The sequence below is a fragment of the Parus major genome, chromosome 4A, assembly GCF_001522545.3.
Source record: "Parus major isolate Abel chromosome 4A, Parus_major1.1, whole genome shotgun sequence".
Lineage (NCBI taxonomy): Eukaryota > Metazoa > Chordata > Aves > Passeriformes > Paridae > Parus > Parus major.
This window is the reverse complement of record NC_031772.1, coordinates 15600595-15627000: the sequence shown is the minus strand read 5'-3', so window position 1 is coordinate 15627000 and position 26406 is coordinate 15600595. Positions and strand designations below refer to the sequence as shown.

The following is a 26406-nucleotide window of genomic DNA, read 5'->3' as shown; positions in this document are numbered from 1 at the left end:
GCAACAGAGCCAGGGGAAGGTGGGTGAGCACTTGCAGCAGCTCTCCAGCCCCTCTGAAGCTGTGAGGAGCTGGCTCCTGCACCTTCAGCCTCCCACAGCTCTAGGGACACTCCAGGCTGTCCCCATCACTCCACCCACGGATGTGAGGCACGACGGGCATGAAGTTACGAGCCCTTGAGCCACTTCAATTATTCATGTCCCAGCTCTGGGTCAAGCCTCTCTCCCTCCCCCACCGCCGCAGGCTCACAGCCCATTGGGACGTAGTGTCCTCCCTGCAGGTATGTAGAGGACTTTCTGGGGACAAATTGCAGCTGGATCCTATGGCCTTGTACAGGCTCAGGCTCCAGGAGCCATCTATGCTACAGGCCTGGCCTCTGGCCATTGCTTCCTGTAGCAGGCACTGAGGATGGGGGATCATCACGGACTGGGAATCCACCACCCTGCCTTGGAGCAGAGTCCTGTAGCCAGGAGAGAGCAGTGGAGCAGGCAGGTTCACTCCTACTCCCCAGCCCCTGCTCTCCCTGGCTCCGAGGAGGGAGCTGGCCGCAGCATCTCAGTGTCACCAGCAGGAAGGACCAGCCTCCGAACAGAACCACCACTGGGACAAGACAAGATGGAAGTGCCCAAACATGCACATTCATACAGGGACACACACACGTACATGGGGCGGGAGAGCAGGTGGACACACACTTACTGGAACTGCTCTCGCTGTCACTGGTGTTTGATGTCACGCCCTCTGCAAAGCAACCAGAGAGATCCCCTTGAGAAGGAGCATGGGCGGGAGGCACGGGGGCACCCTGGCTGTCACCCAGCACTACTGATCGAGGGCAGGACAGCACCAGCCTCCCGAAAAACCTGCAGCCCAGCACCCACTGGGACGAGTCTGTGCCACATGGGCAAGGGCGGCATCTTTCACCCTTTGCTGGGAACTCGGGGACATGCAGGGGGATGCTTCCAGGAGAAGACAGGGAGGCCAGGAGGGCCTGCCTGGCAGATGTGAAGGCACTGAGCTTCCCAGGCCGAGAGAAGGTGAAGTGCACAGGGAAGAGAAGGCTGGCAGGAGAGCAGGTGCAGCATGCACACAGCGGGCAGGGGAGGGCACGGCTGTGCTGGGACAGGGATGGGGAGCCTACTTCTGGGGACGGGGCTGGGACGCACAGAGACAAGACACTGACAGAATGGGACAGAGTTTGGGGCTTTGCTTGCTCAGGCTGATCCTAGTGCTGCGACCACCCCTCAGAGGCTTGCTGGCCGCTGCCTGCAAGGTTGGGGGGTGCGGATCTTGGCAGGGAACTCCTGCCCCAGCTGAGAAGACCACGGGGATCCTGTCATCATTCTGCAGTTCTGCATAAGTGGTAACCCAGAGAAAGGTGGGACCACCTCAGAATGTTGTCACCCACCCCATTCAGAGCAGGCCCATCAAGGCCACTTCCCACCCACACCTGGGCAGTGGCTCCAGGTGTGAAAGCAACAACCAACCCAGAGGATAGGAGCAGAAAGAAGAGGATGAGGAGGAGCAGCAGGCACTTAGGGCATGGCCAACACCCCTGCACAAGCTCCCCCATCCCATGTGCAGCAGCAGCACCTTGAGCCCCGCAGGCTCCAGCAGCACAGGGGGGTCCCTGTCAGCGGAGCAGTGCCCAGGGCTCCTCCTGCCCCGCACCCAGGGAAGCACAGCTGCCCCGGCCAGAACCCAGCCATCCCCCGGCACCGCCAGCCACAGAAACAGAACAATGCACATCGGAATTCAACTTACTCAGGTTCTTTGCTCCATAATAATCGTCACTTAACCCAGGGAAGTCCTGATTTCACAGACAGCAAGAAGAGGGAGAGGGGGGGAGAAGACAGTGCAGGAAAGGGGAATCAGAGGGATGGGGGAGACAGAGCCAGACCAGCATTAGTGACAGGAGTGCAGAACGGCCCAGAGCTGCAACTGCAAGTGAGGTTAAATATTTTCAGAGCTGATACCATCAGCCCACTGCCAACATCTTGCCTTGTGCGGCTGGACCCCCTCCTCCCCCCAAGCTCATCCTCTCTGCCAAAGAGCCCCCTGGGACACACTGGGTCTGGGGAGGGCAGGGCAGCCACAGCAGCATTGGCTGGCACCAAGCAGTTGCAGCCCTGAGCTGCTGGCACAGGGGCCGAAGTGTTTCTCCTCGTGGAGTGTGCTGGCAGGGCACAGCGGCTCTGTGCCTCCCCGGCACAGAATGGCCACTCTGGGGCCAGGCACATCACACAGTCCTATAACATGTGGCAGGAGGGTGCATTTTTCCCACCTGTGTGTGTCAGCTGCCCCACACCACAATGCTTGCACAGGCTGTGGAAACGTGAGGCAGAGACCCCCTGCTACTGCAAGCTGGGATGGACAGTGGCAGAGCACAGGGAGGGAGCTGGCTGTGTGCTGTGACACAGGCAGGTAGAGAGAGTGGCCTGTCACATCCTCATGCTGTGTCATCTCACTACAGGGCAGCCAAAAGTAAGCCCCCAGCTTCAGCACGGATCTCACTGGAGCCCAGCCATGTCCAGGCACTACTAGAGACAGGCAGACACACAGACAACCTTCAGCACAGGCCAGAGGCTCGTGCTGTCCGCTAAAATCACCAGAAGCTGGCGGCAGCCTGTCAGAGGGATCCTGGCAGCAGAGGGATGCAGGGAGCCCTTGGAGTAGCCCAGCAGCATCCTCCTGCCTCTGTATGACACCCAAGACAGCCCCAGATGGAGGGGATATGTTTGCTGTGCTGGCACTGGGGCACAGACACAGCCCTGCCTTGTCCACCACCCCTTTCCAGAGGAGTGGGCACTGCCAGCCTGGATGCTTGCCCATGGAGTGGATGCAGTTCACCGCTTGGATGAGGGGCTGGGTTTGGTGAGCAGCTCCAGTGCTGCCCACATCAGGATTCAGGGCAATGAGATAAATGCCCTGACTGGGAGTCACAGGGTGGTGAGAGCTGTGGACCCACAACATCTGTAGCCAGCTACCAAAGATGTGCCTCAGTCGTAAGTGGGCAGCAGGGTCATGGCTTCCCTGTGTCCACAGGGCTTAATCCACTGGCAGAGCTCTGCAGTGGGAATGTGAAGCTGCAAGTCACTTCTAGGGAAGATGGAGCTGGGACCTCCCCAGGCTCTGAGCCCTGAGAGGGACAGGAGAAGCTCTGCAGGAGGCAGCCAGCCCCTCACTTGGAGGGAAGGAGGCAGAGGGAGGAAGCAGAGCCTGCAGCAAAGGCGGGACAGCAGGGCAAGGCAGAGCAGGGAGTTGGGTGGGTGTAAAGTTGGATGAAAAGATGAAGACATTGAACATGAGAGAAAGGAAGAGAGTGCCAGACTGCAGCTGTTGCTTTCATTTCAAGCTCCAGTTTTTCCCTAGCTGCTGGCACAACTCTGGAGCACAGACCTGAATACAGGCAGGTGCCAGGACCCCTGGCTATGGAAATGTGCTGAATCTCTTCCCTCAGGGCAGGGAACCTGAGGGGTACAGGTTTGCCCTCTCTGGCCAGCTGCTACTTACGTTCCTGTCCGCTGCTCTCCTGGGCCAGGTTCTCTTTGCTCTTGTAAAATGGAAACTTTCGAGAGAGGCGAAAACTCTTTTTACGTTTCGTTTTGATCGACTGAAGAACATGGAGATGGAAGGGAGGACAGAAAAAACAATGGTGTTTAACACATGTGGGGAAAATTAAAATGGAGAGACAATGAGGAGCTGTGTCAGGGCAGTCACCCTCAAATGAAATCATGGAGATTACATGAGAACTGTAATGCAGGAAAAAAATTAAGCATGGAGAAAAACATGTGGTAGGGATGCTGGGAAGCTGATGGGGCAGTCAGCAGCTCTGCAGGGGTAGCCAGGCTGTTCCTCCTTGCTTGTTGGCATGTTAGGCACTGCTCTTGAGGTATGAAGGCAGCTACCTTCACCAGTTGCCTGCAGGCAGCTCCAAGCCATGGGCTCTGCCACCCCATCACTCCAAACGGGTCCTTCCCCAGTACTTTCACACCATCCTGGGCTCCTCTGCTCAATCACTGCATATTCATGGAGGGTTTGTGCCAAGCAGATGTGGGCCTGGGGGAGGTCCAGTCACACAGCTCTTTGCCTTGGGATTGTTGAGCTGCCCCACAAGAAGTTTTTGCTGCTGGGACTCATCCTCCTAGTTACCAGTTCCAGGTGCCCCACTGAGCCCCAGATCAGCACTTACCCTGTTAGACTCAATCATGCCAGTCCTGGCGTGGAACTTCACTGTTTTCAACCGTGCTCTCTCCTTCTTTTCCACCCTGATCAGGAGAGAAAGAGTCACTAGCACCATCCATGTGCTGTCCACGCTGCCCACGTGGCTCCTCAGGCAGCTCCAGCGGTGGTGGCCCCATTGGCAAATGGAAGCTCCTTCCCAAGGAGGCTCAGATGTGGAACTGCCTGCCCAGGGCCTGGCCCAGGCCAGTGTCTATAGGAGCAGGAGAGGAGGCAAGCCAGCCTTCCCCAACAAGGAAACAGACTCAAGGTTGGCTTTGCTAACCTGAGAGGAGCAGCCAGCTCCTTTGCTCTCTGTGACTTCCCACCTCACAGACCTGGCTACAGAGCTGGGCAGCATGACAGAGGACACAAGGAGCAGCCCTTGCTGCTGTGACTCTGCTCTCACATGGAGACCAAGACTGGCTAACACCAACTTCCCATCCCCACTGGGACCACAGAGGGGGCTGAGCACTCCCATCCTCACCTGGAGTCTCACCCAGCTTTGGTGAATACCTGCCTAGGGAGACTTGCACATAGACCCAGCTTGCAACCAAGGTGCCCTTGGCAGGTGGGCTGGGGAAACAAGGAGATCCTAACCTGAGCCTGAGCAGAGCCCTGAGAGCTGCAGGGCTTGCAGAGCTCATGGAAATCCTGGGGTCACCAAGTGTGACAGCTCCTGCTGATGGACACTCACCTCTTCTTGCTGGGGATGACCCCAATCTGCTCGCTCTCGCCGTGGGGTGTGACGAGCCTGGCTTGCCACCACTCGTCATCAGAGGCATTGATGACGTGCAGGATATCCCCGTAGGAGAAACTGAGCCCCTGGCTGGGCAAGCAACTGTCCCGGGTCCGGTCATAGTCAAACAGGGCTCTGTGGAGGAGCAGAGAGGAGCGATGCCTTCTCTGAGCATGGCCAGGCAGTGAGGGCAGCAGCACTGCCAACCTCCTGGGGCACTGTCACCTTCACACCTTAAAAAGTTTAAATCCAACCCCTGCCAAGGTGAGCAGTGCTGCCAGCCACCAGCACATCCCTTGGCTGGCAGGCTCAGCACAAGCCCTGAAGAGTGCAATGCAGCAACACCCGTGCTGGACTGAGAGAACTCACTACTGAGCTCAGCTGCAGGATGCAGACGAGCCATAGATGCATTGGACATGTCTGTGGTTAGTGAGCAGGCCAGGCCCACTGCAGCAGCCTGCAGGAGGGCTGCTCCCCACCATCCCTCTGTGGCTGCGGGGCCAAGGAATGGGATGGGGAACATCAGATCCCACTGCTGGTGGGTGGTTGCACAGGCAGAGACCACCAGACCACCAAGGCATTGAGCACAGCCTTTATTTACATACAGAGGCTGTGAATGAGGAATGCATCTCAAGAGTATATGTATCTGCTTCCACACCTGATCCTTTTTACACCCCTAAACACCTCCTGTGAGAACAGTCTATTTAGTTTAAAATTATTTTCAAAACCAAACTAACCAGCTATAGAAAAGATTTGGTTTTTTCACTCGAGGAGCACTAATACTTTTCCCACACATGTACAGGATACACAGCACTGCAGCCTGTACCCATCAGCTGCTCTCAGTGGCTTCACCTGCAACTCATTCTACTGATGTCAGATCACACAAACTGTGTCTGCTTTGATGCATCAGCTTGAAAAAAGACAAAGAAAGGGAAGAGTCACTAAAAGTACTGGCAGCACAACCTCCGTATTTGCTCCTGGGACACTGGCCCCACTGGTCCCCAGCCCAGCATGAGCCCAGGCACTGCAAACACTGGCTTGCTGCTGGTTTAATCCTGGCCCTAATAAAACTTCAAGCAGGAAGGTTCCACTGCGGGGACTCCAAAAGGGGTCTAAAAGCACACTGTAAGTGGAAGGGCTGAGGGATCATGTGGCATGTCCCTGTGGAGCAGCAGAGCTTGCACAGCACTTCTGCCAGGGAAGTGCTGGGCTATGAAACCTTTCAGGGCACCTGGGGCTGGGTCTTGAATGGGAAGAAGAAGGGCTGCCCCATGGGGAGAGCTCTTTGGAACAAGACCAAAACTGCCCTATGCATCCAGATATGTTCAGCCACTAGATCTGTTCTCCTTGCCCAGCTTGCTCAGGGCTGGGGCAGCTCTTGTGCTCGTTCCCTCCACAGGGCAGTGTGGCTGGAGCTGGCAGCAGAGCACCAACGGGTGCTTTGGCCAGAGGTAATCAAGCCTTGCAGGCAGCTCCAGGCCAAAAGATAAGGCTGCATGTCGGCTGTCAGGCCGCTGTGAGGTCAGTGCTGCTGGCCAAGGCCCTGGGGAACTGGTCAGGCCGGTTCCCACAGCCAGGCAGGCTGTGAGAAGCCCTGCCCACTCCACGCACTCTGCCCTGCAGTGCAGTGCAGGGCCCATGCTCCTCCGGCAGCAGCCACCAGCATCCCAGGACAGGCCCAGCGAGATCTCTGCATGGGCAGGACACCTATGAAGGCAGCACACGGGGCACTGGCTACCCCAAGGCACGATGCTCCAGGAGAGCGGCCCCTGGCTGTGCTGGCATGCAGGACACACCATGCCTTGGTCCTCCTCTGGGTGCACAGGGTCAGATGGCAGCTCAGCTCTGTCCCCAGGCCAGCTCACAGCACTCACAGCCAGGAGAGCAGATGGTCTGGCTGGAGGGCAGGGAAGCAGTACCAAGGACTCCCATGGCTTCCTCCTGGTGCCCAGGCACAATGCCTGCCTGACCTCCATCCCCACCCGGCACGGCCCCAGTGCTGGCAGACTTTGCCCTGCGGCAGTGCAGGGAGGTGACAGGCAGGACGTGAACCTGCCTTGCCTCTGCCTTTGCTGCATGAAACTCCAGCTCCCCCAAGTTGGCTCCAGCACCCCCAAATCAGCTCCAGCAGGCACTTGGGTGCCCAGCTCCAGCCCTTCAACAGCACACAGGATGCAATGCAGCCGCGCAGGGCTGACTCAAGCAGTTGGGTAGCAAGTCCTGTAATTGATGTCCTGTCCACAGCGCAGCAGCTCAGCTGGTTTCGGGTAAACTGTGCTTGAAACTACCCCGCCCAGAAGGGCTGGGGCAGCCTGGGCACCCAGCAGTTCTTTCAAGCATGTTTGCAGGGTGTGTGTTGAGCAGAGTGCTGTGAAGGGCCACACTGGGAAAAAGCTCTCCCCTGGGATCACCCTCTCATTGAGGCACAGCCCAGCTCCACCTGGGTATGTGTGAGGGGGACACAGTGCTGTGGAGGCCTCCAAAGCCCCATGGGGGGATGCACCAAGAATTAAGAAATGCTAGTAGTAGCGTGGAGGCAACAGGGAGCTCCCTGGTTCAGAGGGATACTTTGATACATGAGCACCTTTCCAGGCAGAGAACAGACTCAACTCAAGCTGGACTCAGCCTAGACCCTCCTCCACACATGAGGGTGTCCACAGGACAGCAGGGGAGTGAGGGCAGGACTAACAAGATGATGTTTATTCAACACTGCACCCAGCTTGTTGCACACCCCTAGGAAGCCCTGAGATGCAAGATGCCTGCAGAGACTTGTGGGAAGGTGTGAACTGCAGGAGCCCAGAGCTCCAGCTCTTCCCTCCTGCCATGCTGGGCTTGCAACATTTCCATCAGGCCTGAAGTCCCTCTGCATGGAGCAGCCATGCAGTGAGAGATGCAGGCTGACGCTCATGCAGCATCGGCCCTTGCCACCCTTCTCACAGGGAAGGATAAGAAGTATCCCTTGCTCCTGGCCAGCCTCACGTGCAACAGGCTGTGGAGGGTGAGGATTTACAGGATTATTTTAATTTCCAAGTTAAAATTACCCATTAGCTCTCATTCCACTAGTGCTGTGGCAGGCAGGAGGTGACAGGAGGCAGGCAGGGGTTGTCCTGTCCACACAGGACTTGCAGCAGTTTGAGCTGCATGGCTGTTTAACCCATGCCTGTCTGTTCTGCACCTGGCTCCAGACCAAAAGTGCTTTGAGGGCTCAGAGCAATAATCCTCCTAAGAGCTCATCTCCCATCCAGCCAGATCCTGCCACAGGAACAGCAGGAGGAGACAAGGAGAAGCCTGTTAGCTGGTTCAAGGAGAGTGCCCGGAAAGCTGCCACAAGCTGCCTGTGGCAGAAGCAAGGCTGGATGCCCACCATTTCCCTGTGTTCCAGTGGTCCTCAGTGTGTTGGGCTGGCCAGCAGCCACCCAGGCTCTGTAGAGACCACTGCCTCCCAAACTGGAGAAGTCCTTGAGAGAGGCATTCAAGCACCTAGCCTTGACAAGCCAGGGCAAAAGCCCTGGTCTCCCTGCTGCACCCTCCAGGCTGTGCGATGCATCCACAGCCCTCCCCTGGCCCCCGCCACACTGTCCTCGGAGGCACCACACAGCCCAGGCTGAACCGCAGCCCCCCCCGCACCCCATGCCGTGGGGATGTGCCCATCCCGGGAGCAGCGGAGCCTTACCGGACATAGAGCGATCTCTTCTCGCTTGTCCGGAGCGAGCCGGAGCCGGAGCTCATGCTGCTGTTCATCATCTGCTCCCGCAGGTCGTGGATCTTGGACTCAAAGCGGCTGTACTCTGTGGGGACAGGGTTGGTCAGTGCAGGCACAGCTGCCCCCGGGCTGATCCCCACGCCCAGCCAGGCCTGTCCACAAGGCACCTCGCCCACGAGCCTGTCTGTCCCCACACACAAGGGAGGGCAAAGATAAAGGGGTTGCAGAATTCTGCAGGAGTCCAGCTAGGCCTCCAGAGTAGGCAGGGTTCCAGCTGCTCCCAACCCCACCACAACTTCCCAAGAACAGCCCAGGCAAGGGCTGCTGTGACCTCCACAGCTGCTGAGCTGCAGCTCCACGAGGGAATGGCTGGGCAAGACTTGGCAAGCTGCTGACCTACAGAGCAGTTCAAAACACGCAGAGAGAACGAGAGCCCCTCCAGGAGACCCCTGCCCACCAGCTGGAGCAGTGAGACATGACCACAGCCATTGGGGGAGCCCCCAGCTACCGCTTTGCTGGCAGCAAAGACCTCCTCAGCAGGAATGGGGAAAGGGAGGCAAAACACAAAGTCCCTGCCCTTGGAAGAGGAGCAGGGAGGAGGAATTCACCTTTTGCTTCTACATTCCAGCAGCAGAGATGTGCAGGAAGAGCTGGGGAACCCTCCAGAAGACACCAGCACCTTCCTGTCAGGCAGCTGGGCAGGAGCAGCCGCCACCCCAGCACCTGCTGCTGCGCCAGCCCGACCTTCAGCCGGGTGTAAAGGTCAGGCTGACACACAGAGGGTGGAGGCACCAGGCCTTCCTACCCAGGGCTGAATGAGGAAAGTGCAACTGTGGCTCCAGGAAAGCTGCTGGCAGTGCCACAGCCCACAATGCCAGATCTCACCTCATACCCTTGATTTTGTCCCTTGGGCACAGTGTCCTGCAGTTACAGGTGAGAGAGGACGAGGCTCACCTGTGCTGTAAGACTTGCCTAGAAAGTCTTATCCACAACAAGTGGACAAGAGTCAGTGTTTTAGACGTGGCTTGGGTTTCAATTCTGGGATGGGGAACACAGCAGCTGAGCTGTGGAGGCAAGTGCTCACTGCAGAGCAGAGCCACAGCTGTGCTGTGCTTGTGGAGCCACATCACATGGCAGGAGAAGCAACACTGCTCAGAAATGCTCTGTGGGCTTTGTTTGGGAGCCAGTCTCCCTCCCATGGACTGTCAGTGCAGATAAAAACAGGGTTGGGGTATGGGACGATGCAGCTGCAGCTCAGCATTTGCTGCACTACAGTCCGGGTATCCCCCAGCTACACCCAGTTGCCAAAGATACATTTTTACTTAAACGACCGGAAAAAAAAGGCAATACACACAAAAACTGCCAAGTGACACACAGAAACTCCATGCTAAGCCCCTTCTCCTGCCATGCAACACCCAGAGTTGCTGCAACACCAGGCAGGGCCAGTTGCTTAATGTGGAGACCATGAGGACCCCTGACTGTCCCATGCCAAGGGGCACCCACTGCCTCACCTGCCTTCCTGCTGGCAGAGGGAAACACAGGTGCACCAAGGCATGGACAATGCTTATTTTACAAGAAAACTGAATTCTGGCACCAAAGCAGCACCAGTGTTTTACAGAGATCTCAGCAGGGGGAAGTGAGCTTCATCCCACTGCACATCTCTTGCCCCACACAGCTCATTCTGCCCTGGAATACCCATAAGCTCTTGAGATCTAGAGAAGCATCTGTCAGAAGCAGGTACAGCTTCTTCTTAAACATTCTTTGGTACTGAAGGGCTGTTTCATCCAAAAAGCACCACTAGGACCCTTGTTTCCAGCCAGGTCATTGCAAACCCTGCTGGGGGCACAGATTCCCTGCACACCCCACACAGAGGGGACCACTGCTCCTGCTACATAGACTCACATTCCTCCTACAGCACTCTTCTCCACAAACGTGGAGGATACACTACCTGGGACTGGACAGCAAACATAGGGCAGAAGGAGATTTCTCCACCCCTAGCATCAGGGTGGGGATGCTGGAAGGGCAACTTGTGGGTGCCACTGCCCTGCCAGAAATGGCATATGCATACCCCTGCTTGCAGCCCAAGGGCAAAGTTCTCAAATGCCCCAATTTCAGCTGGGGCACTCCATGGAAAGGGACTTCCCTAGTTTTGCTGGAGTGGCCACACTGCTTGGAAGGGTAGGAGAAACCCAATGACATGACAAGAAGCACAAACCAGGCTGGCTGTGGCAAACTGAAGGACACAGGGTCTGCTGTGGCTTTAACCTCCAGAAAGCAAACAGTCCTGCCCTAGGAAGGGTCTTCCAAGGAGCCACCAATGCACATTTGCTCCAGCTGTGGGAAGGCACAGAGTGGAGGAGCAGCCAGCCCCAAAGCAAACCCACTGCCTCTCTCCCAGAGCAGAGGAGGCAAGGTTACCCCAGGACTGAGCACAGGGTACTCCCAGGTGCCACGGGCACCCTTTTAACTGCACATTAGAACAGCCTGAGACAATTACCAGCAGATCATCCCCAGCAAGGAGTGCTCCTGCCTTTGCTCCCTAACTTAGGGCCACCTCAGCTCTGCACCTTGACCCTCATAAGATCTCCTGTGCAGCTGACACCCTCCCAGGAAGCTTGCCCAGGATGCAGCAGGGAGGTGAGCTAGGGCTGATCCCCACAGTGTTCAACACGTTCAGGACATGTTTATCAAGACTGAAAAGTATGTAACAGGTGAGCCGGCACCTCTTGCTGTGAGTGCCGTCGTGGCGCTGCGCCTTGTGCCAGGATGTTTGCTCTTCTCACTCAGCAGCTCGATAAAAACACCATTGTACCCTCCCACTGCTTCTCCCTTTCCAGGGTGTGGGTGTTCCTAGAGCTGGGCCTGATTCTGTCCCCTGGGGCGAGCTCCATGCTGGGAGTGGAATCCCTGAGTGTGCGCACGCTGTAGACCACTATCAACAGGCAGGGATCACCTGCCTGCCCCAAGGATCCCAGAACCAGCACATGTGTGTGACACACCAGCAAACATGCCCAGCAGAGCCAACAAAGCCATGGGTCTGCATCTGGGCACCAGGACACAGCACAAAGGAGAAGGCGTTGGCAGAGATGGGAGCTACACTGGAAACTCAACTACTGAGTACACATAAAGCCCTGTATCCAAACACTCCTGCCTGGGCCATCAGCAGGGCCCAGAAATGCTCTGTCACAGGTTTCAGCCCAGCCACTTGCAAAAACTACTGACAGCTTCAGCCAGGTACTTTAGCACCCTGACCCCAGACACCTTCCCTCTGCACAGACACTTCCCTCCACAGGCATAGGAAAGCAGAAGAAAGCACAGCCATAGGGAAAGCTCAGAAGCTTTTATGACTCTTTGCACAGCCCTGGAACTTCCCTTTGAACAGGCCGGCTCAGAGAAAGGCCATAATGTGACTTTTTGTATTTTCAGGTGGGGAATGTCAAAGCTTTGTTGCATGAGGTGTGAGGAGGTGGAATTGCCAAATCCAAGCGCTGGTGACAGCAGCAGGCAAAGGTCAGGGGAAGAAGTGCTCAGAGGGAATGGATCTCAAAAAAATTCCAAGGAACCATCACTCCCCCCCTCCTTGACAGCAGGCAGCAGTGGTCAAAGGTGCTGGTGTTAAGAAGAAAGGCAGGACAGCAGCTCCTCTTTCTAACATTTCTTGGTCTGGTCTTTGCTTCTTTTACCTCCTAGCTTCTGGTAGGACAAAACAGGGAGGGCTCCTCATCCCCTGAGACTTGCACAAGCAGCCTCTCTGCCTCCATGGAGCCCCAGCAAGGTCAGACACAGAGCAAGCTGTGCTCATCCAGCACCCCAAGGCAAGCCCTGCCCATGCTCAGGTACGAGAGACAGGTGCCATCCACCGCCTCTGCTAGCAGGAAGAACTTCTCAAATCCCCTTTCCACCAGCATCTCCTCCTTCAGCCATCCTACAATCCAGCTCTCCTGCTCCTTCCACATGACAAACATAGAAAAGACAAACACTTGAGAGTACATGGCCCATTGAGTGGGTCCAGCCTCACCCACACTGGGGGCTCACACCAGAGAGATCTTTCCCCTTGACTCCCAGCCCTTCAAGCCTCTGTAGCACTGAGGGCAACTTCCAGGATACAACAGCCTGTACTCCACAGCCACAACGCTGCCTCCCGGGATGGTTGCAGCTCCTGTGCTGGGTGCTGCTGCCCACACGTGCCAGGAACCATCACAGACATGGTAAATCACCAGCTACAACACATTGACATTTCCGCCTTGGTCTAAGGGGGTTTCAAAACATCTTGTCCAGTTTGACATTTAAGAACCACTCTTAGTTGGTGTCTTTGCCAAATCTCAAGTGGCAAAGGGAGCCAGAAATACAAGAACATTAAGCGCTTCCTGGAAAGAAAGAAAAAAAAAAGCCAAAACAAACAAACCCCACACCCACAGCACAGCCCTGAGCAGCACCAATGACTCGGCGCCCCAATGGCCTCTGCCACAGGATGGAGGAATAGTAGAGACCGGGACCAGCAGGACATTGCCCAGCAACGCCACAGAGGAACAAGACGAAGGACATGCTTAGGGTGGGACATCGGCCACCTTGGAGAGGACAAGAACAGCTGGTGGAGAAAGCCAGTGGGCCCAGGAGGGACACCTTTTCCAGTGGACTGGAACGGCTGCATCCCAGCACGTGCACGGTGCCGCTCTGGGCACGGCCCCGGGATCAGCCGCGGCCCCTCGATGGCTGGCGGGGCACCCTCCCAGCGCTCGCCCTCCCAGCCCACGGGCCACGCTCCAGCGCTACCGCCCAGGGAAGCTTTCTGCGGGCAGCTGCCCGCTCCCTTCCCGCTACCCCTGGCGGGACCACCAGCCCCCGCCGCTGCCGAGGGAATCGGAACCCAGCGATAAAGAAAGGCTCGGGGTGGTGCCGCAGGTGGGATGCTCAGAGGTGGGGACGAGCCCAAACTCCGCAGCGACGCCCCGGTTCCAGCCCCGCCCGCACCGTGGTCGCCCTGCAGGACCCCTGAACTCTCCCAACCACGGGGTCTCTCCAGCAAGGCCCGCGGGACCCCACGGAGCCGGGCCTCGCGGCGACGCCCTCCGGCAAGCAGAGCTCTTCCCCCTCACCCGAAGATGACCCCGTCCCGTCGAGCCCCGCCGCGGCCCCGATGCCGGTGGGGTCGCGGCCGGGCTGTCCGTGCAGCGGTGGGCGCTCACCTGCAGGCGGGGCGGCCGCGGCCCCGCACCCGCCCGGCCCGCACACAAAGCCGCGCAGGCACGGCCGGCGGGACGCCGCGGCCCCGCCCCCTCCCGGCGTCGGCCAATCGGCTCCCGCCCCGCCCCCGGGCCACGCCCCCGGCGGCGCCTCGACCGCAGCCCCTCGCCCTGGCCTCTTTCCCCGCGCGCCAGCTACCGCCCCGCCCCTCATCTGCATATCCACACCCACTTCATCTGAATATTAACACTCGGTATCTGCATAACCACTCCTCCCATGGGCGTGCCCCGCCCTCCTCGGTCCCGGTCCCGGTCGCGGTCGCTCGTGGCGGTACCTTCGGGCCGGTACTGCGCGATGTATTAACACTCGGTATCTGCATAACCACTCCTCCCATGGGCGTGCCCCGCCCTCCTCGGTCCCGGTCCCGGTCGCGGTCGCTCGTGGCGGTACCTTCGGGCCGGTACTGCGCGATGATGGTCACCGTCTGCCCCGCCCGCTTCAGCGCCGCCGCCGCCTGCTCGTGGGTGGCGTTGCGAAGGTTCACGCCGTTCACCTGCCAGGACAGAACGGCTCCGCTGAACCAGACCCATGCGGGGACCGATTGAGGGGGTCTGCCCCGCGCCTCGGCCCCGCTGCTCCGCGTCTGTACCGCTACCCACGGTACTCACGGTACCCACACTCTCAGAGCCTCGTCACTGCCGCTGCAACCCCAGTACCACGCCTGGTACTGGCACTCCCAGTAGCGGCACACCCAGTACCAGCCCCCGGCCAGCCCAAGCACCAGAGCCCCACCGCAGGCACCCCGCGGCCGTGTCAACACACCGGCACCTGGGATGAATGCCACAGATCTGTGCTTCGGGTGACAGGGGACACGTGCCCACCAGGGACTATGGGAGGCCATGAAGGGGCAGCGAGTGCCCCACCAACTCACCGAAAGGATACGGTCTCCCCTCCGCAGCTCCCCACTGAGGTCAGCAGGGCCTCCAGCCAGGATGAAGGACACAAAGATCCCCTCGCCATCTTCCCCTCCAACAATGTTGAAGCCCAGGCCGGTAGAGCCTTTGTGCAGGATGATTTTCCGGGGCTCCCTGGTAAGACATATTAGGGACAGGGAGACATCAGGGTGAGGAGCAGCAAAGCTGGTGACAGGCTTTTCTGTGCTCAGGGTTTGTGGCACATTGGTGGAGCTGGAGTCATCCGAGTGCAGCCTGGTGTGACTCAGCCCTCAGCACTGTGGAGACTGATAAACCAGAAGAGATGGCAGGCAGTGTGACATGAGACACAGCATGGACAGAGACAGAGCATCCACCGTGAAATGATACACAGGAACACTGAACTGCATGGTGGCATCTGATGCCATGAGCCAGGAGAGTGGAATCAAGCCCCTCCACAGCATAGCAAGTGTGCCTACAACCCCATGCACCCCTCCAATGCCACAGACCCTGCACAGCTCAACAGAAGTCCTAAATTTTTTCATGACTTAATTCTATCACAGCTCAAACAATAGGCAGGCATAAGCAGGAAGATGGCCTGGCATTGCAAAACTCCTGTGTCAATTGTCTGGGAGAAAGAAACAATGTGATGGAACAACGGCAGCTCCTGGATCAAGATCTGCATTGAAAAGGAATAAATGATGCCAGACAATTGGCACAGGCTGATGGTGATTGTCAGCCAACTGGAGACCATCAATGCATCTGCTGTGGCTGGATCCTGGGCACTTCCTCAGGTACCACAAGGACCAAAGGCCTGACATTGAGCTCAGCAGCCTGATCAAACACTCACCTGCCAGGTGTCAGAGGGAAATCTCTGGGCTGTGTTTGGAGAGATGCTGGAGCCCAGGCATGGCACTGAGTGAGGGCACCCTAAAATGTTGGCAGACTTGTGCTAAGAGGACCCTGGGGCACTGGGGTGGGGTGGGGGGGCTGGAACACACCAGAACCAGGACATCAGGAAAACCATGGGAATGCTCAGTCAAAAGATGCTCAACCCCAAGTCCTCAAGATGTTACCAGTGCTTGGCTTACGGGTAATTGTGAGGGGCAGGGAGGGCTGCAGCCCTCAGTCCCTCTGCAGCAAAACTGTGCCTAGGGCTAGAGTTCTCTCAGGGGAAGAAATAGGTCAGGTTTCTGGGTCTGCAAACTCTGCCTCCAACCAGGAGATGAACTTGCTCTGCCCCTTCGGTTTTGCTGCTGCCCAAGCAGCATGCAGGAAGCACAACCTCAACTCAGTGTAGGGGAAGCATCCTCAGCACCTGTGAGGACCAGACAGTTTGGTGGAAGGTAAAAAGACCCTACAAAAATGAGGAGAAGTAATGAAGCCCCGGACAGGTACATCACAGGTCTCAGTCATGACTCTTGGCTTCCATCCTCGTCACAGGAGGCATGACACAGATCCTCCAGGCAGATCCCATGCTGAATTTTGCAGTGTTAACACCGGGACCTCGGCACAGAACAGCTGAGGGGATCCTGTGGGGCTGTGCTGGGTCTTGGTTGCAGTGGTGGAGCTCACTGAAAAGCAGATTCTTTGGCTCCCGGCTCTAGGTGCTGCAGAACATGAGGGTCACTGGAACCACATCCCCATCTAAGCAGCACTTGTGCCCATGGGAGGGGGAGAGGCTGGATACTGGACCTCTGCTTTCCCTAAGGAATGGCTGCCAAGAGCCTTATGGGAGACAGTTTTTTTTTCAGGGCAAGCTGCTGCCCTTCCCCACACCAGTAAGTTGCATTTGGACCACACTGGTCCTAGTGCACCATCTTGGTGCCAACAGACCTGCAGCGATGACACTGTTCTGGGGGGTCAGCAATGCATACAAGGCTTTCAGCACTGTCCTGGGCAGTATGAGGGAAGTGCTGAGCCCACTGCAGGCTGTGGATCTGTTGGGTAGCAAGGGACTGTGTCTGGGCACAGGGACCCAGTGGTGCCCAGTGTCTGTAGTGGGGCCCTCCACAAGGCAGCACCATCCTCTAGTGGCCACCAGCACGTGCTGCACCAGGGCCACTGCTGAGCCATTGCTGAGCCACTGCCACTGCCAAGCCACTGCTGAGCCACTGGAAACCCTGACCATACCACTGCCAAGCCACTGCTGAGCCACTGCAGAGCCATCACTGTGCCGCTGCCAAGCCACCACTGAGCTCTCACTGTGCCATTGCCAATGGCTGTGGCCAGCCTAAGCTGGGTTGCTCTTTCTGCTCTCTAGTCACAAATGGGAATGCTGGCACTTGTGAGAAGGAACACCCTGGTAGGACCAGGGTGTCTGGTGTGTTTTCCAAATACTGGGACTCAGTCCCTTCTGTGGGACACTGTAATGGCAGACAGCACTGCTCCTGCCTGTGGCATCACCCCCCAGTGCCCCAACAGCACAGAAGTTGCTACACCTGGTGAGGATGCAGTGCCAGAAACAGGCTCTAGAGCTGGCATCAATGGTCCCGAGTCCAGTGGGAGAGTTGGGGTGCGTGTGGAAGGTAGTACTGCACAAGTAATGGCATGCAGAGACACCTGGCTGTGGCTGAGCACCAAGAAATGAGAAAAGTGACAAAGATGAGTGCAGACACTCTCCAGGAGGATGTCAGGCCTGACAAGACTTGCAGATGGCAAGTCAGGGTCTCCCACTCCAGCATCCACCACTAACCTCCAGAATGGGAGAATCCTGGACAAAGCATCTTCCACTGTAGACACTCTCAAAAGGAGCCTGCAATCTTGTTCCAAACAGCAGAGCCAGTCCTAAGCCTAAGTTGAGTGTTGGTCTTTAGAAATCAGCCTAAGCCCTACAGTCCTGGCCGTGGGGATAGCACATTCAGAGCACTGGCCCCACGACTGTGACAAGAAGAGGGTAAGCTGTAAGAATCAGCTAGTAGAGCAGAATTTTACAGCTCTTCCACCCTCATCTTGAAGCTTTGGAGAAGTTTTATACCGCATTTAGGCTCAGAGAAATGTTTTCTTTGTGCTCCTCTTTATTTCCTGGCTTCAGGAAACAAACCTGTTCATGCAGCATAAAGGATTCTACTGGGCCAAAGAGGGCTGTGCCAGAGCTGGACAGGAGGCTCTCAGGCCAGGGGCTGGCAGTCACTGAAATTGCACATGAGTGCAGGTGGTCTGGGCTGCCAGTCTCAGGGAGTGTGGGAGGGGCCCCACTTGTTTGCAAGGCTGTGTTCCCCCTGGCCCTTCACCCCTGCCACACCTCCATCCCAGGAGCCTGTCACACTGCTGGATGGCACCATAAGGGCAGGGAACACCTTGTATTCCAGGTATTGTAAAATCAGCAAGAGAATGAAGCTGAAATGCAGTCGTGTAAGGCTTGTGAAAGGGCAGGAGAGGGAATGGAGAGGGAGTGAATGCAGCAAGCCAGAAATTGACACAGCAGGGTTGGTCTCAGGGGGGTGAGCACAGAGCTCATTATGGGGACCTCAAGCATTGCACCATGCATCTACAAATGGCCTTTCGAGGCTCTGAACTGGCAGTGGGGATGACGTCAAGCCACCACAGAGGGAAAAGTGAGGGAATGAGAAGGATCATGATAAGAATGCTCATGCCTGGCGCTTACCTGGTGAAGTCATCATCTCCGATCATGTGCCGAGGGATGGGTGAGTACCGGGACGGAGTCACCTGGGGAGGGATGGGATAGGCAGGCTTGTTCTCAACGCTGCCCAGGTAGCCCAGACTGGAGTTATGGCTTATGTGGTTGTCAGCCAAGGCTGAGAAGGCTGCAGGGGAGGAGAAGGTCATCAGGAGCAGAAATCTGTACACAATGAGGACATGGAGATGGGCCCTGCCCTGCTCCCCACCCCAACACGCCCGGGTGCCCCACAGCCCCGCGTGCCCAGCCAGTGGCCAGCGGCATACGTACTGCTGGCGTAGTCGGGAGGCGCGTACATGTCGTTGAGGTGGATGTTGCCAGGCTTGGCCACTTTCAGGTACACCATGTCAGAGGTGTTCTTCAGGGCGGCCACTGCCTCCTCGTGCCGCACGTCCTGCAGGTTTGTGTTATTCACCTGCCAGAGGGAAAGGGCTGGGTGACACGGCTGAGCAAGAGGGCAGGGACCAGTGCAGCCCTGCAGGAGTGTTTTTCCATCAGGGAGGTGCCACAGTAGCTTCAGAGGCACGGTCCCATTGCCTTGGGTTTGGCCTCCTGCCTGCAGCCATTACTGTGCCTGCCCTGCCACAGCAAAATCCCAGCAGGAGCTCCAGGGAAGAGGAGTGAAGCTGCTGATAGGATGGTGCTGGGATTCAGGATTAACACTGCATCACAGTGGAACCGGTTCAGCTTCACCTCACAGTTGGCTGTGGCCATGGGGCTTACCGCAAGCAGCCGGTCCCCGATCTGCAGGCGCCCGTCCTTTTGGGCAGCACCTCCCTCGATGATCTTGGTGATGTAGATGCTGTTGTCCCCAGGGATGTGCTGGTTCCCGATGCCCCCTGCAATGCTGAACCCCAGGCCTGAGGAGGGTGAGAATGCAGGTGAGGGACAGACAGATAGACAGAGTCCTGGGCTGGCACCACAGCCCCTGTACCTCAGTGAGCTTCACACCCTGCCCAAACTCAGCAGGCAACGGGACACCCCACTGCTGCCTGGGGCTAGCCTGGCTACCATGCACAGCACTGTGGGTCTGTCCCATACCCTGTGCCCCACAGCATCCCACACTGCTGGGCCACCCTGCAGCATCCTGTGCTGTGGCAGTGCCACCTCGCATCCCTCATCCCCCATGAGGCTGCCCCGCATCTCGTGACATCTCACACCAAGGGGTCACCCCACACTGTCCTGTGGGGCAGGGGGGCACCCTGGCCAAGTGAGCAGAGTGAGGGGTTCACCTTTGGGGCCCTTCATCAGGTTAACCTCCATGATGGTCTCTGGCGGGGGCTGCCGGCGGCGCACCACAAGCCGCACCACGGGGCCTGCTTCCTTCAGGGCCTCCACAGCTTTGCTGTGCACAACCTCAGAGACGTCCACGTCGTTCACCCGCAGCACGCAGTCGTTCACCCTGTGGGCACAGGATGGCCCTGAGCATCCCTGCCACCCTCCTCCAGCCACACAAATGAGATTTGCTCAAGCTGGCCAGATCATGCCCTGCTGGAGTGAGAAAGGGTTTCCTCCCAAAGTAGGGGGAGCAGGGGAGAGGGGAACTGGTCCCTATAGTGCAACTCTGATGGAGATGGGAGATGAGAAAGAAGGATGGATCCCTGCCCTGGGCTGTAGCGGGATGGATGGGAGCAGGAGCCTGATACAGGGAGGGGAGGATGGGTGGCTACAGACAGGAGGCTGGTCACCAGAGATGGTGGACCTGTCTGTCCTGAGGGGATCTGGCTGTGGGAAAGAGACATACGGAGGCCACAGACCATGTCAGGAAAAGGGGGTTATGGCCTAGAGGGTCCATGCAGAGATCCTGGGTGACAGCCCGGCTGCTCCCCCAGCCCTGTACTCACCCTAAACGGCCATCCATGGCTGCTGCTCCCCCGGGGATGATCTTGGTGATGAAGATACCCGGGTCATCTGGAACGTGGGGGTTGTCGATGCCGCCTGCTATGCTGAAGCCGAGGCCGGAGTTACCCTGTGGGAAATCAAATGCTGCATCTTTCCCCCATAGGCAGCTGCTTGCTGCCAGCCCTCCTTAAATGGTTCCCCCCAGCCATGGGACTGCCTGGGGCGCAGGAGCCCTTACAGCATCTATCACACCCCGGGGAGCCCGGCTCAGGGGGCAGAGGGATGCTGGCCAGAGGAGAGGCTGGTGTTCCTCCGCTGAGCGCTCGGCGCAGCAGCGTGGAGCACTGAACAGATGGAGTGGGAGAGTGGGAGCCGCCGAGGACCTCCCTCACCACCGCGTCTCCACGGAGAGACTAAGGCAGGCGGGGAGCTGGGGGAAGAGGAGGTGGTCCTTGGCGGAGAAAACCTCCCCTTGCTGGTTGCTCCCCAGGAGGAGACACCAATGCCGCAGCCTGCACAGACCAGCGGGGATTGTGCCAGTCACCAGCATCCCACTCCTGCCCCTCTGCACTCTGAGATGTGGCCCTGGCCCAGAGCCAAGCTGGGAACCAGCAACGCTGATGGCGAAATTTACAGGTTTGGGTGGAGGTGGCTATCAGGATGGAGTGGGCTTTCCAGTTCTGTCACGTTTTCCTCACAGACATGCTTGGAGCATCACTTGAGCTTCTCCTGCTGAATTATGCCTGGGGAGAATGCAGGAACCACAGCTCATCTCCAGGCCATTCCCCCAGCATCTCAGGATTGAGTGGCTGTGGCCCTGTGCTGCGTCTCCCACTTGCAGGATCCTCATTAGTGACACACTCACAGGCACTGCTTCCAGATCCATGCTTGATGCAAGTGGACAATTCCTGCCTTTTTTGCTCTGCCTTGAAAATCAGATGGCTTCTTGCCTTGTTTCCTCATGTGGAAGAGCTGACACTTAGTCACATACTATTGTGCCTGCCTCTCTTGCACACGAGTGGGCTCAGGCCAAGCTCTCCTGGCTGCCCTTGGCCCCAGTGCTCAGTGGGAGATGAGGGGGTTCTCTGCTCTCCCAGGGGACCTGTGGCTGAGAGTGCCACACTGGAACTCCATCTCCCCATGATAATTTAGCACCAACAGCTGGGGCTTGCACTTTTCACCAGCAATTTTGCCCCAGTATCAGCTCCTGCAGCAATGCAGAGCTGGCTTCATGATGCTGCTGACATAGCAGCAGAAGCCACCAATGCCTGCCACTGTGCAGCCCTCCCGGATGTTCCCTGTCCAGCTGGGATTTGGCTAGCATGTGACATGGAGGCATTCAATGGTAAAGGGTCTGAGGCTGCTCTCTTTCCTCTGTCCTGAGCTCTGATTTCCCTGTGCTTAGCTCAAAAAAGCTCCTTACTGTCACAGAGACCAAGCCTGGCTTCAGCAAGGCAGATGAGATTGTAAAATGATCTCTGGGCATTTGTCTGTGGGAGGTCCTTGGTTAGCTACAAAATCTGGAAAGTATCTGGGAGGTGTTAATTTTTATTTTGATAAACCTCAAGGGATTTCTTATGCTTTTTTTTAGACATCAGGGTTGATGACAGGGCAGCTCCTGCTGTGGACACGTATATGGTGGATAAACACAAAGCCATGACCCTCTCCAGACTGTGTTTCTGTTATTATTGCCTCCAAAATGCTGTTGCATTTACGCTTGTCTTTACAACAAAGACAAAGATTAATAACAGCGACTGAGCAGTGATTTTGAGATACACTGAAGTAAGTTCTGGAAGCCAAACACCTGAGCAAGGGGACAGCCTCACCTGCAGGAACCAGGGTTCTTCTCCTGCATTAAGACAGGATTGCTGGATCCCACCAGGGACCAGGTGAAGGGGAAGGACCTGGGTATGGTCCATGCTAGCCCAGGCTGCTAAGCCTGGAGATTCCCTCATGGTTTCTTGCTGTCAGAGAATGAATTGCTGCTTGGGGCTTTGAAATTGAGGCATCAATGAGTTGCCTCTCTGTGTAGTCCTGCCAGCTCTTTCCCTGTTCCCACTATGGGCTGAGGACAAGGGACGCCCTGAATCCCTGAAACAAGGCTTTTTCCTGTGACTTGGGCCTGGAGCAAGAAGCACTTAGCCCAGAAAGGAAGGAACCCCTGGGCTGGTTTTGTCAGGCACGCTGGGGAAGCGGTGGGTGAGGCGACAGCCCCAGATAACCTTCCGTCCACCCACCTCTGTGATGCAGAGCCAAGGGAAGGAGGGAGATGACTAAAGGCAGAGAGGAACAGAATAATGAGCGATGCGTCTTCCCCTGCAATGCCGGCCACGCGGTGAGGCTGAGCCGCCTGGCACGGCAGTGAGGGGGAGGCAAGGTGTGCTGTGGAGAGCCGCGGGCAGCCTCCCACCACAGCCATTCCCAGCCAGCAGGGCTGTGCCTGTCTCACGGAGTAAACCCTGGGCCAACTTTTCCCGCTCCCTCTCCATCCCTCCTCCACTGCTGCTTCCTGGGCAACAAGCCCTTTGTGCCCTCTGTGGTGCTGGCTTGCCCCTGGATAAACCCCATAGATGGGGGCAGCTAATTCTAGCCATGGCTGGTGTGGTGCATGCCATCACCTCTGTGTTGCCAACAAAGAAAAGGCTTGAGCAGGAACTTCCTCCATTGTGGTTTGTTTTACTGAATAGCCTGCTCTTGCAGCCTAGCATCACAAGGCTTTGTGCCCTAGAGTGACAGGGAGCCTGGTGGCGGGGTGGCTTTGGTCCCTGTGCCCAGCTGTGGGTACACCCACCTGTGTCTGCACAAGCTGAGCCCCCCACACCTCTGTTTTCTGACAAAGGCAATGACAAAGAGCCTGCCCCCATGCTCTGCACCGATGGGTTTGTGGGGGTGAGGGTGTGAATGAAGGAGGCAAGGGAGAAGCCCTCCTCCCTCCCTTCTGGAGGGGTGTGCAGGGGGAGAGGAGAGCAGCAAGCCCACCCTGGTGGGAGCCAGGCCGGCAAAACAGGTGCAACACCTGTGAAAGCCTCCAGAGAGAGCGAGGAGCAGAGACCAACCAACCTCCCCCCATCAGCTGTGCAGGGATGCGTGGGGGGCCAGCAGTGCCGGGGGGTGGGAGAGTGGGAGGAGGCTGCTGGTGGGTGAGTAAGGAATACTTACCCTTTCCAAGACGATCTCTTCATATTTGAACATCCCATCACTGCCATTCATCTGGAGAGAGGGAGACAGCATGTTACGACTCTGTGCTGGTCCTGGGGGAATTTGTTTTTCCTCTCTGATAGCTGAACATGAAGAATCCAACCTAAAGCTGCACCATCATGGCTGAAAAAAAACCTTAAATGCAACTGCTTGGCCTTGCCTAGGAATTAAACCATGTGCTGCTTTTCTCTCTGGGCATGAGCCAAAGCCCACTGACTTTAATGCACTTCTGTGCAAAGCCTTTATTCTCCCAGCTCATTTCTCCAGCCATGAAAAGGAACACAACCGAAGGCACAAAAAGAAATAACACCTTTGTTACGCAGCATATAATTAACCTCAGGAATTCACTGCTTGAGGAAGGGAAGAGAGGGGGTCGGACCATTTAAAGGGAAAAAATGTCTGTACATAATAACATAATAAACACCTTTAGCAGCTTATATTTTTTAAATCTTTTCATAGCATGACTGTATTAACAGGAAATTCAGAATAATTTATTATATGAAGTTAGTTGGGTGCAAAGGAAACAAGGTGTGAGAGAGTGGGGCACAGTAAGAGGTGAAAACATTGTGGTGCTCTTATGTACAAAAATGGTGTAGCTTGTCTCAGTGCTGTACACCACACTGATCCCCACGCTAAAAGTCTCTCATACCCAATGTATCAAAGTAGAGTTCTTGGAAACATAATGAATAGAAACAAAAAGGGATGCAATTGTAGGCTGTAAAATGGTAAATGTAGACTCAAAAAAAAAAAAAAATATCCATTTTCCTCACAATCAACAATGCACAGGGAAAATGCAGCAGTTTCACTCCAGATCATCAGGATCAGGCCAGGAACAGCTGCCAAGGTCTAAAATTTCGCAAAATTTGCAATGCAATTGGCTACTGAAACACCCAACACTTAACAGCAACAGTTTCAAAGAAAACTGAGTTGGAAGGGAACCCAAAGGGTCATGGAATCCAACTCCTGGCCCTGCACAGACCCCCCAGCAATCCCACCATATGCCTCAGGGTGTTATCCAAATGCCCCTTGAGCTCTGGCAGCCTTGGGGCCATGACCAATCCCTGGGGTGCCTGTTCAGTGCCCCACCACCCTCTGTGTGAAAATCCTTGTCCTAATGTCCAACCGAAACCTCCCCTGGGACAGCTTTATGCCCTTCCCTCAGATCCTGTCACTGAGCACCTGAGAGAAGAGAACAGTGACCGCTCCTCTGATTCCCCTCACAAGGAAGGTGCAGACTGTGGGGAGGTCTGTCTTCAATCTCCTCCTCTCCAGACTCAATAAGCCAAGTCACCTCACCCTTTTTCATATGGTCTCCTCTAGATCCTTCACTACCTTTGTAGCCTCCTTTGGATGCTCTCTAATAGCTTTATATCCTTTTATTGTGGCCCTAGGACTTGAGGTGAGGCTGCCCCAGTCGGAGCAGAGCCAGACAATCCCTCCATTTTCTCTCAGGTGATGTTGTCCCTGCTGCACCCCATGCCAAGGTTGGGGTAGTAGCCAAAGTAGCCTTTTTGGCTACTAGGGCACACTGTTGACTCACATTTATTTTGGAGGGGACTGAACTCAACCTCATAATTTGAGTCATTCTTAGAAACAAGGGATGGGACATGGGTAGTTCTGAATGACAAGGCAGAGACATTGGAACCCTGCCACGAACACCTCTCTTACTTGGCAGTCCTGCCTCTGCCTGTGGCCTATGGACAATGTTCAGGGTTCCTCATCTGGATTTTACATCCACCATTAAGTGATGGGTCATAGATCATATGGAGCCACTTCCTGTATATGCTCTGTATCCCAAACTGGAGCTGGCATGCCTTTGTTTGGACACAGTTCTCATGAAGCACCAACATGTGGCTGTGTCCTGCTTTCCTAGCTCCTTGCTATCTGCTCCTGCAGAGGCACAGCCCTGCCATCCTCCACACTCCCAGAGAGTTGGGTCATTCCCTGGAGGGGACAGCAACCATTTTTTATGCTAAAGCCATCATCTGACACCACAGAAGAAAACCCAGTGAGGCAACGCGAGGCTCTATTGATAGGTAGAAAGAAGAAACAGGAGTTTTTCTAAGCAGCAACAATCAGGGGCCCAGGCAGAGAAGCAGTTCTGCAGGACAGGATTTGGGATAGGGCTGTGGCACCTGTGACCCACACACGGTCATCCCCTGCCCTGGGAGGCCAAAGCAATCCCACACCCTATACTGTGCTTCAAGGATGAGGTTGGGCAAAGAGAAGAGAATGAGGCTCCAGGGAAGGCAGGCTGAGGGTGTTGTCCCTTCTTAGATGCACCCTGTGCCTGGTGCCTCAGCATCAGGGGATTCAGGGTGATTTCAGGGGACAGTTCAAGGTTGGGACATCCAGATACTCCAATAGTAGGATGCTCAGATCCTGCCAGCACATTGGGGAGGGCTTTGGCCAGCTCTTACAGGAGGATCTTGCAGCAGGAAAGTACCACAACTTGTGGGATGAACCCACAGCAGGATCCCTGACAGCCTCAGAGGGTCCGGGACACATGGTCAGTGCCACCTTCGGCCACAGTGCCGCCCTGTGCTGTGCTCCTGTGGGCAGAGGGGCACTGCTTCCCTTGCCACAGCTTCCCCCTCCGGCATGAGCCACCTTTTCTCTTCTCATCTTCCCATATTGACTAATGCTAAGTGCAGCTGGCTTGCTGGCCAATGCAACTCTCAGAGCAGCACAGCCATCCTCAGCATGGCCATCCTCAGCACGGCCTCCCTCAGTACAGCCATCCTCAGCACAGCCATCCTCAGCACAGCCATCCTCAGCACGGCCTCCCTCAGCACGGCCTCCCTCACACAGCCTCCCTCACACAGCCTCCCTCAGTACAGCCATCCTCAGCACAGCCACCCTCAGCACAGCCATCCTCAGCACGGCCACCCTCAGCACAGCCATCCTCAGCACGGCCTCCCTCAGTACAGCCATCCTCAGCACGGCCTCCCTCAG

General features: G+C 56.5%; 1 protein-coding gene across 15 annotated transcripts in view; it reads right to left on the bottom strand.

The window, feature by feature from the left end:
• Nucleotides 1-26406, bottom strand: part of DLG3 (discs large MAGUK scaffold protein 3) — a 78417-nt gene that overhangs the window by 7011 nt on the left and 45000 nt on the right. For 6 of the 15 annotated variants that reach the window (XM_015626495.1, XM_015626496.1, XM_015626499.1 and 3 more), the window contains 13 exons: nucleotides 23413-23463; nucleotides 20256-20380; nucleotides 19644-19813; nucleotides 19135-19271; nucleotides 18682-18826; nucleotides 18379-18538; nucleotides 14771-14927; nucleotides 14290-14392; nucleotides 8626-8740; nucleotides 4911-5087; nucleotides 4185-4260; nucleotides 3506-3605; nucleotides 695-736 (listed from right to left, as the gene is read on the bottom strand). In XM_015626495.1, the coding sequence (XP_015481981.1) occupies nucleotides 695-736; nucleotides 3506-3605; nucleotides 4185-4260; nucleotides 4911-5087; nucleotides 8626-8740; nucleotides 14290-14392; nucleotides 14771-14927; nucleotides 18379-18538; nucleotides 18682-18826; nucleotides 19135-19271; nucleotides 19644-19813; nucleotides 20256-20380; nucleotides 23413-23463 (1558 nt within the window). Of the gene's footprint in view, nucleotides 1-694; nucleotides 737-1756; nucleotides 1803-3505; nucleotides 3606-4184; nucleotides 4261-4910; nucleotides 5088-8625; nucleotides 8741-9263; nucleotides 9365-13751; nucleotides 13776-13841; nucleotides 13904-14289; nucleotides 14393-14770; nucleotides 14928-18378; nucleotides 18539-18681; nucleotides 18827-19134; nucleotides 19272-19643; nucleotides 19814-20255; nucleotides 20381-23412; nucleotides 23464-26406 lie in introns of those variants that run through there. The other 9 variants (XM_015626500.1, XM_015626505.3, XM_015626506.3 and 6 more) reach the window with 6 other exon arrangements.